The following is a 13,505-nucleotide window of genomic DNA, read 5'->3' as shown; positions in this document are numbered from 1 at the left end:
TACAACATTTAGAGAAGTAGACAAATACCTATGTGAAATTACAACTAAAGATTGAAAGAAAAAACCTTTTTTCCCTATTTTCTCTAGACACAGCAGGCTCGTTTTTCCTTCAGTTGAGCAACTTCGTTTTCTCTGTTTGTCTCTTGTAGCAGCCACGATTAGAAAATTATGCCCCATATGTGACCTACAGACCAATTGTAGTAGTGGATTGGGTCTTTATTCTTCATAGGCTGGAAGCCCATATAACAGCAATCATACACAAGTGTTGACGAGCTAGATGAATTAGATTCACCTATGACATCTATCATTATTGACTCACTTTCTTCGCTAAATCCAAGCTGGATATAAAAAGAAATGGAAGCCAAAATGCTGTCAGGTATCAACTCCTCCGTGAAGTATGGATGAGCAGTGAGTTAACACTAATGAGTTGGGCATCTTGAAGAAATTCAATCAAGTGAGGCCGATGTGAAAAATTCTAAGAATCTGATTCTACATGCTTGAGAGCTGCAAATTAATAATAATGATGCTTGAACGGGATTTGGAGATGGGGATATTGATAGATGTTATGTTGGCAGCATCTGTGCGATTAATTTTTTTTTTCATTTTCTGTTCCCGTGAAATGTCTAATGATATTGCGCCACATGTTCCCCTATATTTAACCCGTCACTGAACCAGTTTGTGGCATGACATTAGTCCAACTCTAAAGAATAATGTTCCACCTGTTCAGATACAGATGAGAAACACTTGTCCTAACAATGAGATTGAGTTGTATTCTATAGGTTCTGTTTTTCTCCTGGAAGTTGCCCCACTTTTAATGCAGATATCATTTTCCGTCTTCTTGTCATCAAATTTTCTTGAAAATGCAAAGCAAAGAAACCCAGATACTAACAAGAATCTCCTTGGTCCCCCACCACAATTTGGGTTGCCAAACTAAACCCTTTTGGAAAAGGTTGGATGATATGATTTTGAACCAAACCTAACCACTCAAGAATTAAAAATAATTAAAATAAAATAAAATAATAATAATAAACGACAATTTTTAAATTTTCAACATATAATGAGTCCAATTGAATAGGGTTCGCACTTCCGAAGTACAATTTTAAATTACGATTCGGTTTGGTTTGATTAATAGAATGGGTTAGCTTAGGTTTGGAATTTTTGTTTGAGATTTTTTCAAACTGTTACACGCAGTTAATTAAAGATATATAAAAAACCCAGCCAGGCCTTGACAACTCCGATGCTAGCAACAAATTTTGAAGGCCCTTCCAGAGTGACCCAAAAAGCATAAGCATAAAGCGAAGAAGAGAGAATTTGGATATTACACTCATTTCACTGGAACATGCTAAACGAACAAAAACTAAACCTTTCGTCTGGCCAAAAAATAGATGTACTTACTACAAAACTCCAACTAACTCTCCTACATCCATATTTTCTTTGTATTTACTACCACTCGAATGAAAATCAGAACTCGAATGGATCAAAATCATGCAGCAAACTTCTGTGATGAATTGAGAGAAGAACAGAGAGCATTCATGTGCCGCAGATGCAATGCAGCCAACAGACCTTTCCAAGTGTCCCCCGGTGCTCCAGCCACTTGAAATTCGAGAAGCTTCTTCTGCTTCTTATAGTATTCTTCTACGGGCATTCTCTGAACAAAAATAAAATTTTGAGTTACTAGGGCGTCAATACTTGTAGGTGAGGCAAGAAATTAAATTTACAGTTCACAGCATGTTGATAAAAATGTTATAGTCCACAAAAGCGTGAAGAGTTAAAAGGTACCCACAATCGAATTGCATTGAGAATTACGGTGTAGGAACCTGTCTTGCCCACCATAATCTTATGTTTGTATGGATCAATCTTTCCATTTGTATTTTGACTAAAGCTCCCAAGAGTCCATTGGATTGGGAAGGTTTGTATCATGTTACTCACACAAACAACATTAGGTACTCTTTTTTTAACATAGGCAGTTAGTATTCATTTCATCATTTCATAAGACTAACGGAAGTACCTGCTCTGCATACGCAAGGAGCTTTTCCTTCCAGGCAGAAACTTTGTCAGCACTGGGCTGAAGACTTAAATTGAATCTTGATCCGGCCATGCAGTGAAAATCTTGAGAAGGAGAATAAATTCCATTGCCTTGATTTTTCATTACCAAATCTTCCGTGCATTTAAGATTTAGCACCAAGTCTATATCTGTAATTCGGTCCAGGATTTCCTGCAGGATGGTAATAGTTCCAAAACTTCAGGTATTAAAAACCCTGTGCATCAACATACATCAAATTTCTTCTCGAGAACAGTAATGATAAAAAAGAAAAATCACAAAAATACTAATCGTTTTATCTTACTCCTATTGCATCATAACACTAGATGCAGGCAAACAAATCGCGGTTTAGATGTATAAATGTGCAGCATCCAAATCATAGATTGCATACCAGGAGTAAAAACTGCATTAATCTTATATGTCGAAAGCACGAAAGAGGACCTTTCAACTGGACTCAACAATGTCATGAGGACTTCAATTCAATTTAATCCATCTAAACAAACTTACAAGTGAGATACCAAATGTCAAGATGAGTGAGATACCAAATGTTAAGCTTAAAACTCTTGATCAACTAAGCCCTTGTTTGAGCTCCAATTTTTATGAACTTATTTTTCATCAAATTCATTTTTAACCACATTCTCTTTATAAAATAATTTGCACGTAAATCTAAAACTTTTCTCTACTTTTTAACCGCACAATCTTAAATAAATAACTAACAAAACTCTTTTTTTACTCAAAATAGGGCTCAAACATGGCCTAAATCTCTCCGTACATCCAAAGGAACGGAGAAGAAGAAAGTATCATTACTTACAGCCTGAATTCTCGTTCGAGGTACGCCATCCAAAATAAAGCCGGTTTCACCCCTGCAGTGCCCTTCCTCCAGTCTCTTCGACAACAACCCAAAAATTACATCCTCCTCAGGTACTAGTTTCCCTTGGTTTACGGCACTTGAAATCTGTTTTTAAGACCAAACAGATTTAATATTAAGATAATCAATCACTGGAACAAATAAAGAAACTACCATTATCAACGCAATATTGTCAAGGAAAAAAGTGAGACGAAAAATCTAATCTTGCGCCTCTCTTTTCTTGAAAACTCATAGACGAAAAGAAAATAGTTTACCGCTAACCAAAAATAAAAACTGTAAAATTGTACAAAAGATAGTCTTCAGCGGGCGATTTCATAAATTAAATAGAAAATAATACTACAATTACATAAGACCCAAAGCTTCCATTTCTTCTCTCTCCTTTTTTTATTATTTTTTTTTTTTATTAAAGAATTTGACATCTCAACTCTTTTAATACCATTCTTTTCTCTAAGGCCATGTTAGATTGGCCGTTATTTTTCATGGAAAAATGGAATTCAAATTTCAACTTCGACTTTTTGACTATTTGATAACATATTTTATCCATGGAATGATTTTCTTGGAAAGTGTTGATTTTCTTGGTTTTCGAGGAAAACCAATTCCCACCAAGATTGGTTTTCTAGGTAGGCTGTCGATTTTCTATTATTATTTTTTGTTTATTTATTTATTTTATTATTATTATTATTATTTTTTTGTCATGGAAACAAATTCTATCCCTAATTGTAAAAAAATATTTTCTTTTAATTGACAATTTTCATGTAAAAACGGACGCCAAAAGATAGATGATTTTCTTGATTTTTTTTTTTTTGAAAATGAAAATAAATTATATCCCTTTAATTAATAATTTTCATGTAAAACAAAGTCAAATGAAAAAAAAAACATTTTTATTTAAACATTTTTCACATGAAAAATTATATCAATCAAACACAATAATTGACAATTCCTAGTAAAATAATTTCTAGGCAATTCAATTTCTGAAATTCGTTTTCTTTCCACCCAAATTCTATCTTTGCAATCAAACGGATCTAATTACTTTTCATTTCGGAAAATAGCTAAAATCTTTCAGAAAAGCAAACAGCTTAAAGTTGTGGAATTCATGAATTTTAATTAATACTATCATTCAGCTATGGATATTTCAAATTCAGAGATTATAAGAACAACATAAGAGCTTCCATTTCTTAGATTGAACTTAATTATATTCTTCTTCTTCTTCAAATTTAAAAGTCTTCACAATTTCATTGCATTTCTTGAAAAAGATAGAATAAAAACTAAACCTGTTTGTAAAGAGAGGAGTGAGGATGCATTTCTTGACGAACAAGTGTTCCCATGGAAATATGCGGAACATCCAAAAGTTTGGAAAGCCTTTCAGCGTACACGTGTCTCCTCGCGACTGGATCACCAATAATGACCCACTGCACCCCCCTCGCCACTCTATCCCACCCCTCTTCCAATTCTTCCATTGCCCTCCGCTTCCCGTTCCCCCGTTGTTCCTTTTCATTATCACAATAGTAGTAATCATAGTCCAGCTGAACCGCAGCCGCTGATCCATAGGCTCGGCTCAGCGAAACAAGCGGCCGCGTCGCTACTGTCAGGTGGCTCAGCAGTGGCATGGCGGCGACCCAAAATCACACGAGGGTTGTTTGAAAATGGAAAAGAAAAAATAAAGAAAAGAGGCAAGAGTGAAAAGAGGGTTTGCAATATATTTATGGGAACCTGTGGATTGATAGTTTGCACTCAGTTTTTTCTCCAATATTTACGTTTTATGCCTCCACCCAATTTTTCTTGAGATTGAGAAGGATGTTCTAATTAAAATTTAAGTACATGATTAGTGGGATTAAAATCCTTTTTTTTTTTTAATCTAAGTCAAATTTAATAATTAATTTCTCATATTTCATGAAATTCTCAATCTTTCAATCGTTTATTTTTTTTCATTTTTCTATTAAAATTTGATTTTAATCCTCAACACATAGGTCCCATATAATGGGCACCGATGCTTATTTTATGTTACGTACCGATGATATGTCACAATAATTAATTGATGAATCTTTAAATTCATAGAACATGCCATTAACTTTTTCACCGATCAAATGATATATCATGTCATCGATGCGGTACTTAATATAAGTTAAGCACTGATTCCCATTAGATCATATTATTATATTGGTCATACAAAATATAAGATAAAGGGAGTAGACATGAAGTAGTTAACAATTAATTTTTTAGTAAATTTTAATAAAAGTGAATGAAATATATGTTTGAAAAATTAATTCATTGAAAATGAATTTTTCTAAAAAACTAATTTTTAAAAACTGGGGCAAAAATGGCGAAGTTTTAGACGAAAACATTTATGAATATCTTACTATGTCATCCCGCCGGTGCTGCCTAAATGATGAACCATAAACTATAGAAAATAGTTAGCTCCAATTCAATTCCCAATTAGATTTCCATATATATTTATAGTCGAAATCGTTCACTTTACTCATAAATTAGACATACTTATTGAACAAATAATCGTGACTTTTAATTTAAATCGATCCAACGTTTAATATTTTAATGGATATCGAATGGTTATAGCTCTCTCATGATCTTAATGAACTTCATATTGATCATTGGACTGATTTAAGTTAAAAATTACGATTATTTGTTAAATAAGTTTGTCAAATTTATAAGTAGGAGAAATCGTCCCGATTTATAATGAATGAACCATCAAGTCTAATCCATGTTTGAACCTCATTCTTTAAAAAAAATAAAATTAAATATATATTAATTCAATTGAATAGTACTTACGTCCCAAAATTTTCTATACTTTTAATCTACATTTTTCCAAAAGACTCTCATTTTACAAAATATATGCTGAAATGGGGCCTAAATTAATAGTTATTAATATTTTTTTACTGCTTGACACAGAATTAATAAAAAATTTACAGCCTTCAAACTTCAAAATAAATTTTGAAGTACTAAAGAAATAAAATACTTTGAATTCATTTAATTTGGAGAGCTAAACTCACTCTCTAAATTAAAATTTTAATTTTAAAAGTGCATGATTTTAAATATTAATTATTTAAAATAGGGAGTATCTTATGTTTAATTTTTTTTTTAAACATATTCTTAGACGAAGTTTGCTGGATTGACAGGGAATTTTTCCAGGGTTTGGGACATGAAGCCCCATTCTTGGTGGGGCATCTCACGCCCTGGAGCCATTCCTTCTTTGAATGGCTTTTCCCTTCTTAGAATGCTTTCTTTTGTGGTGGGAACAGTTCTCGAAGCTTCTAGAAATGGGTAGGTAAATATGATTGTGAGAAAGGAATCGGGTGTGGACCGTTAAAAATGGCGGCAACCACACTCCTGGGACACAGGATAATGCTCCTACCGAATTCCGTTGAATTTGAACCATGGTAGTTGGCACACCACATCTTTGGAAGATTCCGTTTATAAGGAAAATTAGTAGCAGATATTTCAAACTTTTTTAATAGAGCGTAGGTCATACTCAAATCTTTAATTCGTACTAGATAGTTTCAAACCTCTAAAAATTGCGCGTCTAAAGGATATCTAGATAACTTTCGTCCAAAATTCATTGGTTGACCAAAGTTAACATTTGATAAAAATTGATCAATTTTGAAAAGGATACAATGGTCTTTTAGAGTTTGTTCGATAGTGATTATGAGAATTGAATTTTTGACCATTAGAGAGAAAAATAAGTTTCAGCTGTGAGTGAAGAAGTCAAAATAACGGTTGAAATAGTGAAATAACTATAAAAAAAAATTAATTTTTTGAAGTGAAAAATTGCTACAAAACGGGAACTTAATCTTTAATTAATTGAAAAGGGGTGAATAGCATCAAATGTTTCTAATCTTTCAAAAATGTTGTGGTTCCAAACCTTTTAAAAGTACGCTAGAAGAACATTTAACGATTTTCATTAAAAAATATGTTAGTTGACAAAAAATACTCATATTTCACTATCTGTCGAACCTCAATCCCTAATCTGCTCATGGAACAAACATCATTTGCCTTGATGGTGAGCCTCACAATAGTTATCGCCACCATCACCTAAACAGTGTCAACCACAGTGTCAGTCATCACTTCATTTCCTCCATCTTCTCCAACCCCCATTTTCTTGCATCCACTTCAACTCCGTTCCTTCTAATAAGAACTTTGAAAAGAAATAGGAAGTTGAATGAAATTTATTGCCACTAAGATGATCAGCCTCAAGGTGTAAACCGTTGAATCCTGATGTATTTTCAATAATGAAGAAGTTCATCGAGTCTTCAAGGAAGTTGGGTTTTATTTGCAGCAAAAAATTCCAATTGTCTTAAATAACAGGAATGTGGCACATAATGGTAACATTTAACCAAGAAATTAATGGAATAGACTTTGTTCAAGAGTAACTTCCAACTGGGAATATGTTAATGCTTTAAGGCAAGTTAATTCCACCAATTGTCAATTAAGTTCATAGAAAATTTTAAATTGATAACAAAAAATGAGTTTAAAATTTCGCAGATAATCATTGAATTAGAATGTAATGTGTCGTCATAAATTTTGACGTGTGGAGAAAGTGACGTTATTTTCTTATCACGATGGAGCAAAATTATGTCTTTCAATTTTTTGATCCAATCATAATCATGTGTTTCCTTGCTATTTAATTTAGTGTTAGGGAATGAGATGGAAGATGGATTTTATGTTGTTGGGCATAATGGTTGCTTTAGCTATCCGAATTGAGTTTGACAATTTGATTTATCAGTGTTTAGCCTATTGTGACACTTAACATGACTAATTAAAGTTGAACGTGCATTACACGTTATTCTAAAATATTTATATAAAGTTATATTTGGTACCATTTTGTTGGAGGATTTGATAAGTTTCGGACGAATTAAAGAAAATAAAATTTAGCATAAAAATAGAAGAGAAGAAAATTGTACTCTCAAAACTCAATTTCTATGAGTCAACTTTTTTGTAATGATGAAATATTATAAACGATCAATCTTTTTATATTACATTTGATACATAAAAATTAATTATTAATATATAAATTTAAACATATATTAAAATTTCTAGATACATGAATGCGAATAAATTCTTCTATAACGACTCTAGAGTTACATTCAAGATTTTCATCAAGTGAAAATTCATTGAATCTAGGTTATGTGAATATTAATTAACTGAGAATTAATAACACAAATTTAATAAATGACAATAATTATGTAGTATTTATTACATATCAAAAAACAAAAAAGTAAGATATTATTAAAATAATTGAATTGTAAGGGGTTAAAATCTTTCAAAAAATTATTCTCCCTTTATGTGATATTTTAATATGTTATAGATGGATTTTAAGTTAGATTTTCTTTTTTCCCTAATTTATTGATTATTTAAATCGTTATAAAATTAGGAAGAAAATATTTTAATGATCAATTTAAAATTTTTTACAAACTTCCAAGTGAAATTAACTCGTTTTTCAGGCAGTCGACCAACGTTGATTCTTCATGTGGGCAGTGGGAAAGACATTATGATCTCCATTTTAATTCAATCCATTTTGTATTTTAAAAGACTTATATAGACCTTTTACAAAGTGACTTTTGTGTAATTCTGAATTTTCATCTGACTTTTAGGCTATGTATGATAGGCCAATTTTTCTATGGAGAATGGAAAACAAATTTCATTTCCCACTTTTGACTTGTTCGATAATCAAAATTTTCCAACCAATTCATTTTCCATCTTTGCCTTACACGAGCACCAATTCTTGGTTTTTGGGGAATTCATTTTCCTATGGGGTAGGTGGTTTTATGTTTTCGATCTTTTTTTTTTTTTTTTTTAATTTTTCTTTGGGGTAGGTGGTTTTATTTTTTTGGTTTTTTTTTTTTTTTTTTTTAAATTTTTTGATAATGGAAACAAATTCTATAAACAATTGAAAAGATGAAATCCCTTAAATTGACAATTTTCATGTAAAACAAAGTCAAACGAATACTAAAATATAAATTATTATTATTATTATTATTATTATTATTATTATTATTATTTTGCAATGGAAAAAATTTTTAGGAACAATTGTAGAAATGAATATCCTTTAAATTGAAAATTTTCATGAAAAATAAAGTTAAACGAATACCAAAAGATACTTTTATTCTAACATTTTTCAGGTGAAAAATTATACCAATCAAATACTATTAATTGATAATTTCTACTAAAATAAATTCTAAATAATTCAATTCTATTCAATTCGTTTTCTTTCCATCTAAATTTTACATTTGCAATCAAACGGACCCTTAGAAATTTGTACAAGATTAATAGCTTTTTTCACAGAAATTTTTTCTTTCTATTTTAAATAACATACAATTGGAAATCTCAATCAATTTCAAGTATTATTATCCTATGATCGATTCTTCGTTTATTTTAACACTCGACTAGATTGTCTGAAGTGTTAATTTTCCCAACAAAGAATTTTGTTATTTAGGCCAGAGTCCATAAAATTAAGCCCTTATTTGACACCTTTTAAGTTTTTAATACGCGATATATTTTTTATTAAAATAATATTACATATTTTTTTTAATTACACGTTCCCAAAAATACTATTTTATAATATATTTTACCAAAATTTCGCATTATAATGTGGATCAAATAAGAGCTAAATGTTGAATTCGAAATATTCTATTGAGCCCCATTATTCCAATTTTTTGCCAGGTTTTCAATTTTTGGACAGAAGTGTGTGAGGCCTTTTAATGGTTGCAAAAAACGAACATCCTCGTTTGTCGAAATTAATTTCCAAAATAACCCTGCTATTTCTTAACTTTTAAGTATCCTCCCACCATTTGTTTGAAGGGTAAACTGAGAAATCAGATTTGGGTACCTGTCAAAACTCTCCAATAGTCAATCATTGATGGTGTTTGTCTGGAAATTACCTGCAATTCACTCAATGTGGCCCCCACAATGAAGAAAATGAAATTGGCAAAAAATTGGAATAATGGGGCTCAAACGCCCTAAAAAATCATGCAAAAGTGATCGGACGGTCAAGAAAAATTTAGAAGATATTTCACTACAAAAGAGAGCTTTGTTTTCCTCTCCGTTGGGCATTCTTTGCCATGCGTCTGTGTATCCAACTTATATTTAGCTCCCGTTTGGCCCCATTTTCTAGAAATAAAAATGAGTGGAATAATATTTTTTTGAAAAATGAGTGATCGAAAAAGAAAAAAAAGTTTTCGATTTACGTATATTATTATTTTATGGAAGATTGTGTGGTTGAAAATAGGAGAGTGAAAAATGAAGGCTCCGTTTGATTGCACAAAATTTTCCATGGAGCTTGGGATTCGAATTCCAACTTTAACTTTTGGCCGGTTTGATTGACAAAATTTTCCAGTAAATTGCTTTTCTATGTATTTCTAGGTACAACACTTTAAAGCGTGATTTTTCACCATTTATTTTCCTAGAGGTTGGTGGTTTTTGGTTTTCCACTTTTTTTTATGTTTTAATTGTTGGCAATGAGAACAAATTTTAGGAATAATTGTAAAAGAGGATATACCTGAAATTGACAATTTTCATGTAAAACAAAGTCAAACGAACACTAAAATATAGATGATTTTTTAATCTTTTTTTTTTTGGCAATAGAAACAAATTCTAGGTACAATGGTAGAAGTGGATATCCCTTAAATTGATAATTTTCATGTAAAATAAAGTCAAACGAACACCAAAAAATACTTTTACTTCAATATTTTTCACGTGGAAAATTATACCAATCAAACACAATAATTTACAATTCTCAGGAAAACAATATCTAGGTAATTCAATTCCCTGTAATTCATTTTCTTTCCACCCAAATTTCATCTTCGCAATCAAACAGACTCGAAATGTAATGTAATTGAATTTAATGGGGGACAAACGGGGGCTTAGTCCCGTTTGGCTCCCGTTATTTCATTTATAATTTTTGAAATAACATTTTTTTGAAGAATGTGTAGTTGAAAAAAAAGATTTTTTTTTCAATTTATGTTTAATATTATGTCATGAAAAATTGTGGTTAAAAATAAAAGAGAAAAATTATAATTTCAAATAATGGGAACTAAATGGGACTTAAATTTTAGTGGTCATTACAGTTATGAAGGTTCGAGAGCAATTAATTAACAATACTGTAGAATTTATTTTCCTAAGTATTTCTTTCAGGAAAATGTTTCAAAGTTTAGTTGATCTTAAAAATTCTTAACCGTTTTGAACACGTGTTCGTCTGATTTCAAAGCTGGACTTTACGATGTAAAATTAGTCAACGGTCTTATTTTCTTTGCTTATTTAATCCTACAGCCAATATCCCATTATACAAGTTATATAATTTTGGTCGACGTACGCGTTCTTATCAGGTACATGCCGCAGCAGGCAGTGCCTATATATATATATATAAACTGCGTCAAGCTATTTTGAGTTCAGAAATTATTAGCATTTTCATCAGTTCTTCAAATTTCTTTTATCTCTACGCATTTCACCTTTCCACCAAAATTTGCGTGTTCGCACTCCAGCTTGGTAGTTTTATCGCTAGTTCGGGGTTGAGTCTAGTTTTCCCGAATCATTTAATGGACAAATACAAGCAATATGAACGCGTATTCAATCACTTCGATGAAGATGGAGACATGAAAATATCGCCTTTTGAGCTTCAAAAGTGTGTTGGCTTAATAGGTGGGGTGATGTCCCTAGAAGAGGCGGAGGCGACCATCACGTCGATCGACTTAGACGGGGATGGGTTGTTGCGTTTGGAGGATTTTGTGAAGCTAGTTGAAGGAGCCGGAGAAGAAGAAAAGGAAAATGATTTGAAGGAGGCCTTTGCAATGTATGAAATGGAGAGGAGTGGATGTATATTACCAGAGAGTTTGAAGAGAATGCTTAGTAGATTAGGAGAAGCTAAAACCATTGAGGAATGTAAATTGATGATAGCTCATTACGATATCAATGGGGATGGACAACTCAATTTTGATGAGTTTAAGATTATGATGTCTAGTTAGTCCTAATTGGTTTCCTGTCCTTCATAATTGTCATTCATTCATTGATTGTATAAGTTATTAAACACATTGTTTCTGCGGGCTACTTCGTGCACAATAGGTTTTGTGCGGGTTACTTCGTGCACAATAGGTTATTCATTTAATTTTTCATTTTTAAATATAACTACTTGTGGTTGATAATTTTATTAATAACAAAATTAGACATAAAAAGATATTGAGTGATTCTCCTTTTCGTGTGGAGAAAACTAAAGAGAGACGTGAGTTCTTCACAAAATGCACAATTATTTAGCAATAAATGAATTTAGCTCCCACGTTCAAATTGAACCGCTAATAAACGTGAACTATTTTACTGTTATTTTTTTCTTTTTACTTTTGAGGATGTATGTCAGCCCCTTAAAGCTAACATAGGCTACGGCATAGGCATGCATTACCCTTACGCCATGGTCATGTCGCATTTGGGGTGCAAGGCAATGTGGGATTTCGGTTGTGGATAGAATAACGTGATGGTGATATACGTAGGGGTGGCAATGGCCAAGCCATCCCAGCTCGGCCTTGAAACTCTTGAGCTTGACTTGGTCCTATTGATGTGCCAAGCAAGGTCTGTGTGCAAAAATATTGCTCGACTCAGTCCTATGGCTCGTGAACCTAGCCAAGTAGTCCATGCGCCAACTTATTTTTTAAATTTTACTATAAGAATTGAAACCCTCCTTTTGGGAATTTGAGATGCCTACTTTCAATTTAAGAGTTGTTAAAATTGGATTCATATCTAAATGTAGAATTGACTGACTCTCATTTGGAACAATATATGGAAGAAAGGGGTATGGTAGTATTAATTTATACTAGAATGGGACATATATACTTAAAAATATATTCAACTATCATTGTTATTGGTGGGAATTGTTATAAACAATAAATATACGATTCTCAAAATTTTTTGAATCTTGACCGTACTAATGCTACAATATTTGATGTGTGTCATAATGCTAGAGACTAATCGTTATTGTTATTTGATTGTTATATCAAATTCTTCCATAATTTTAGTGAACTTGATATTGATCATTGGATTGACTTAAATTAAAGATCATGATTATTTATCAAATAAGTGCGTCAAATTTTTGAATAGGAAGGATGACCCCGATTTATAGTAAATCAATCATCAAGTCCAATCCATGTTCGAACCTCATTCTTTAAAGTTTTTTTTTAATTCGTTTTTAATATATATTTTTTCAATAAACTAGTACTTAAATCCAAAAAATTTCTATACTTTTTAATCAACATTTTCCAAAATACTCTCATTTCAAAAAACATATGCTCAAATAGGGCCTAAATTAGTATTTACTAATAATTTTTTATTGCTTGACACAGAATTAATAAAAAAAATTACAATTTTCAAACGTCAAAATAAATTTTGAAGTACTAAAGAAATAAAAACGTGGTTGGGTTGGGCATATTTCTATCCTTGACGGTGTGTTCTCTACGCCACGTATTATTATCTAGTAGAAGTTTGAGTTAGTATTTCGAAGTGACTCTATATTTTTAAAGGACATATTTTATCATTTGAAAAATATTTATAAATTTCAAGAGTTAAAATTTTGAAAGAACTCCAAGAAGCTATTTATATTTAACACTT

General features: G+C 31.5%; 2 protein-coding genes across 2 annotated transcripts; one reads left to right on the top strand and one right to left on the bottom strand.

The window, feature by feature from the left end:
- Positions 1-1,292: 1,292 nt before the first annotated feature.
- Positions 1,293-4,664, bottom strand: LOC111365423 (probable adenylate kinase 7, mitochondrial). Its single transcript, XM_022985949.1, has 4 exons — positions 4,181-4,664; positions 2,853-2,996; positions 2,009-2,215; positions 1,293-1,648 (listed from the first exon to the last, which is right to left on the bottom strand). The coding sequence occupies exons 1-4, from the start codon at positions 4,514-4,516 to the stop codon at positions 1,484-1,486; spliced, it is 852 nt and encodes a 283-aa protein (XP_022841717.1). The 5' UTR covers positions 4,517-4,664; the 3' UTR covers positions 1,293-1,483.
- A 6,648-nt stretch (positions 4,665-11,312) lies between these two features.
- Positions 11,313-11,974, top strand: LOC111365848 (putative calcium-binding protein CML19). The gene has a single exon (XM_022986358.1). The coding sequence runs from the start codon at positions 11,453-11,455 to the stop codon at positions 11,876-11,878; it is 426 nt and encodes a 141-aa protein (XP_022842126.1). The 5' UTR covers positions 11,313-11,452; the 3' UTR covers positions 11,879-11,974.
- The last annotated feature ends 1,531 nt before the right edge of the window (positions 11,975-13,505 follow it).

The sequence above is a fragment of the Olea europaea genome, chromosome 17, assembly GCF_002742605.1.
Source record: "Olea europaea var. sylvestris chromosome 17, O_europaea_v1, whole genome shotgun sequence".
In the NCBI taxonomy this organism is placed as follows: Eukaryota; Viridiplantae; Streptophyta; class Magnoliopsida; order Lamiales; family Oleaceae; genus Olea; species Olea europaea.
The sequence above is the reverse complement of the archived record's forward strand: the minus strand, read 5'-3'. Positions and strand labels throughout refer to the sequence as shown.

Bases quoted from the DNA above. Each gene is read 5' to 3' on its own strand.
- LOC111365848 (XM_022986358.1), top strand. From the start codon at position 11,453: ATGGACAAATACAAGCAATATGAACGCGTATTCAATCACTTCGATGAA.
- LOC111365423 (XM_022985949.1), bottom strand. From the start codon at position 4,516: ATGCCACTGCTGAGCCACCTGACAGTAGCGACGCGGCCGCTTGTTTCG. The intron at 2,216-2,852 runs GTAAGTAATGAT...ACCATCCTGCAG, and splicing joins CTCGAACGAGAATTCAGGCT to GAAATCCTGGACCGAATTAC. The intron at 1,649-2,008 runs GTACTTCCGTTA...ATTTTTGTTCAG, and splicing joins TCCTTGCGTATGCAGAGCAG to AGAATGCCCGTAGAAGAATA.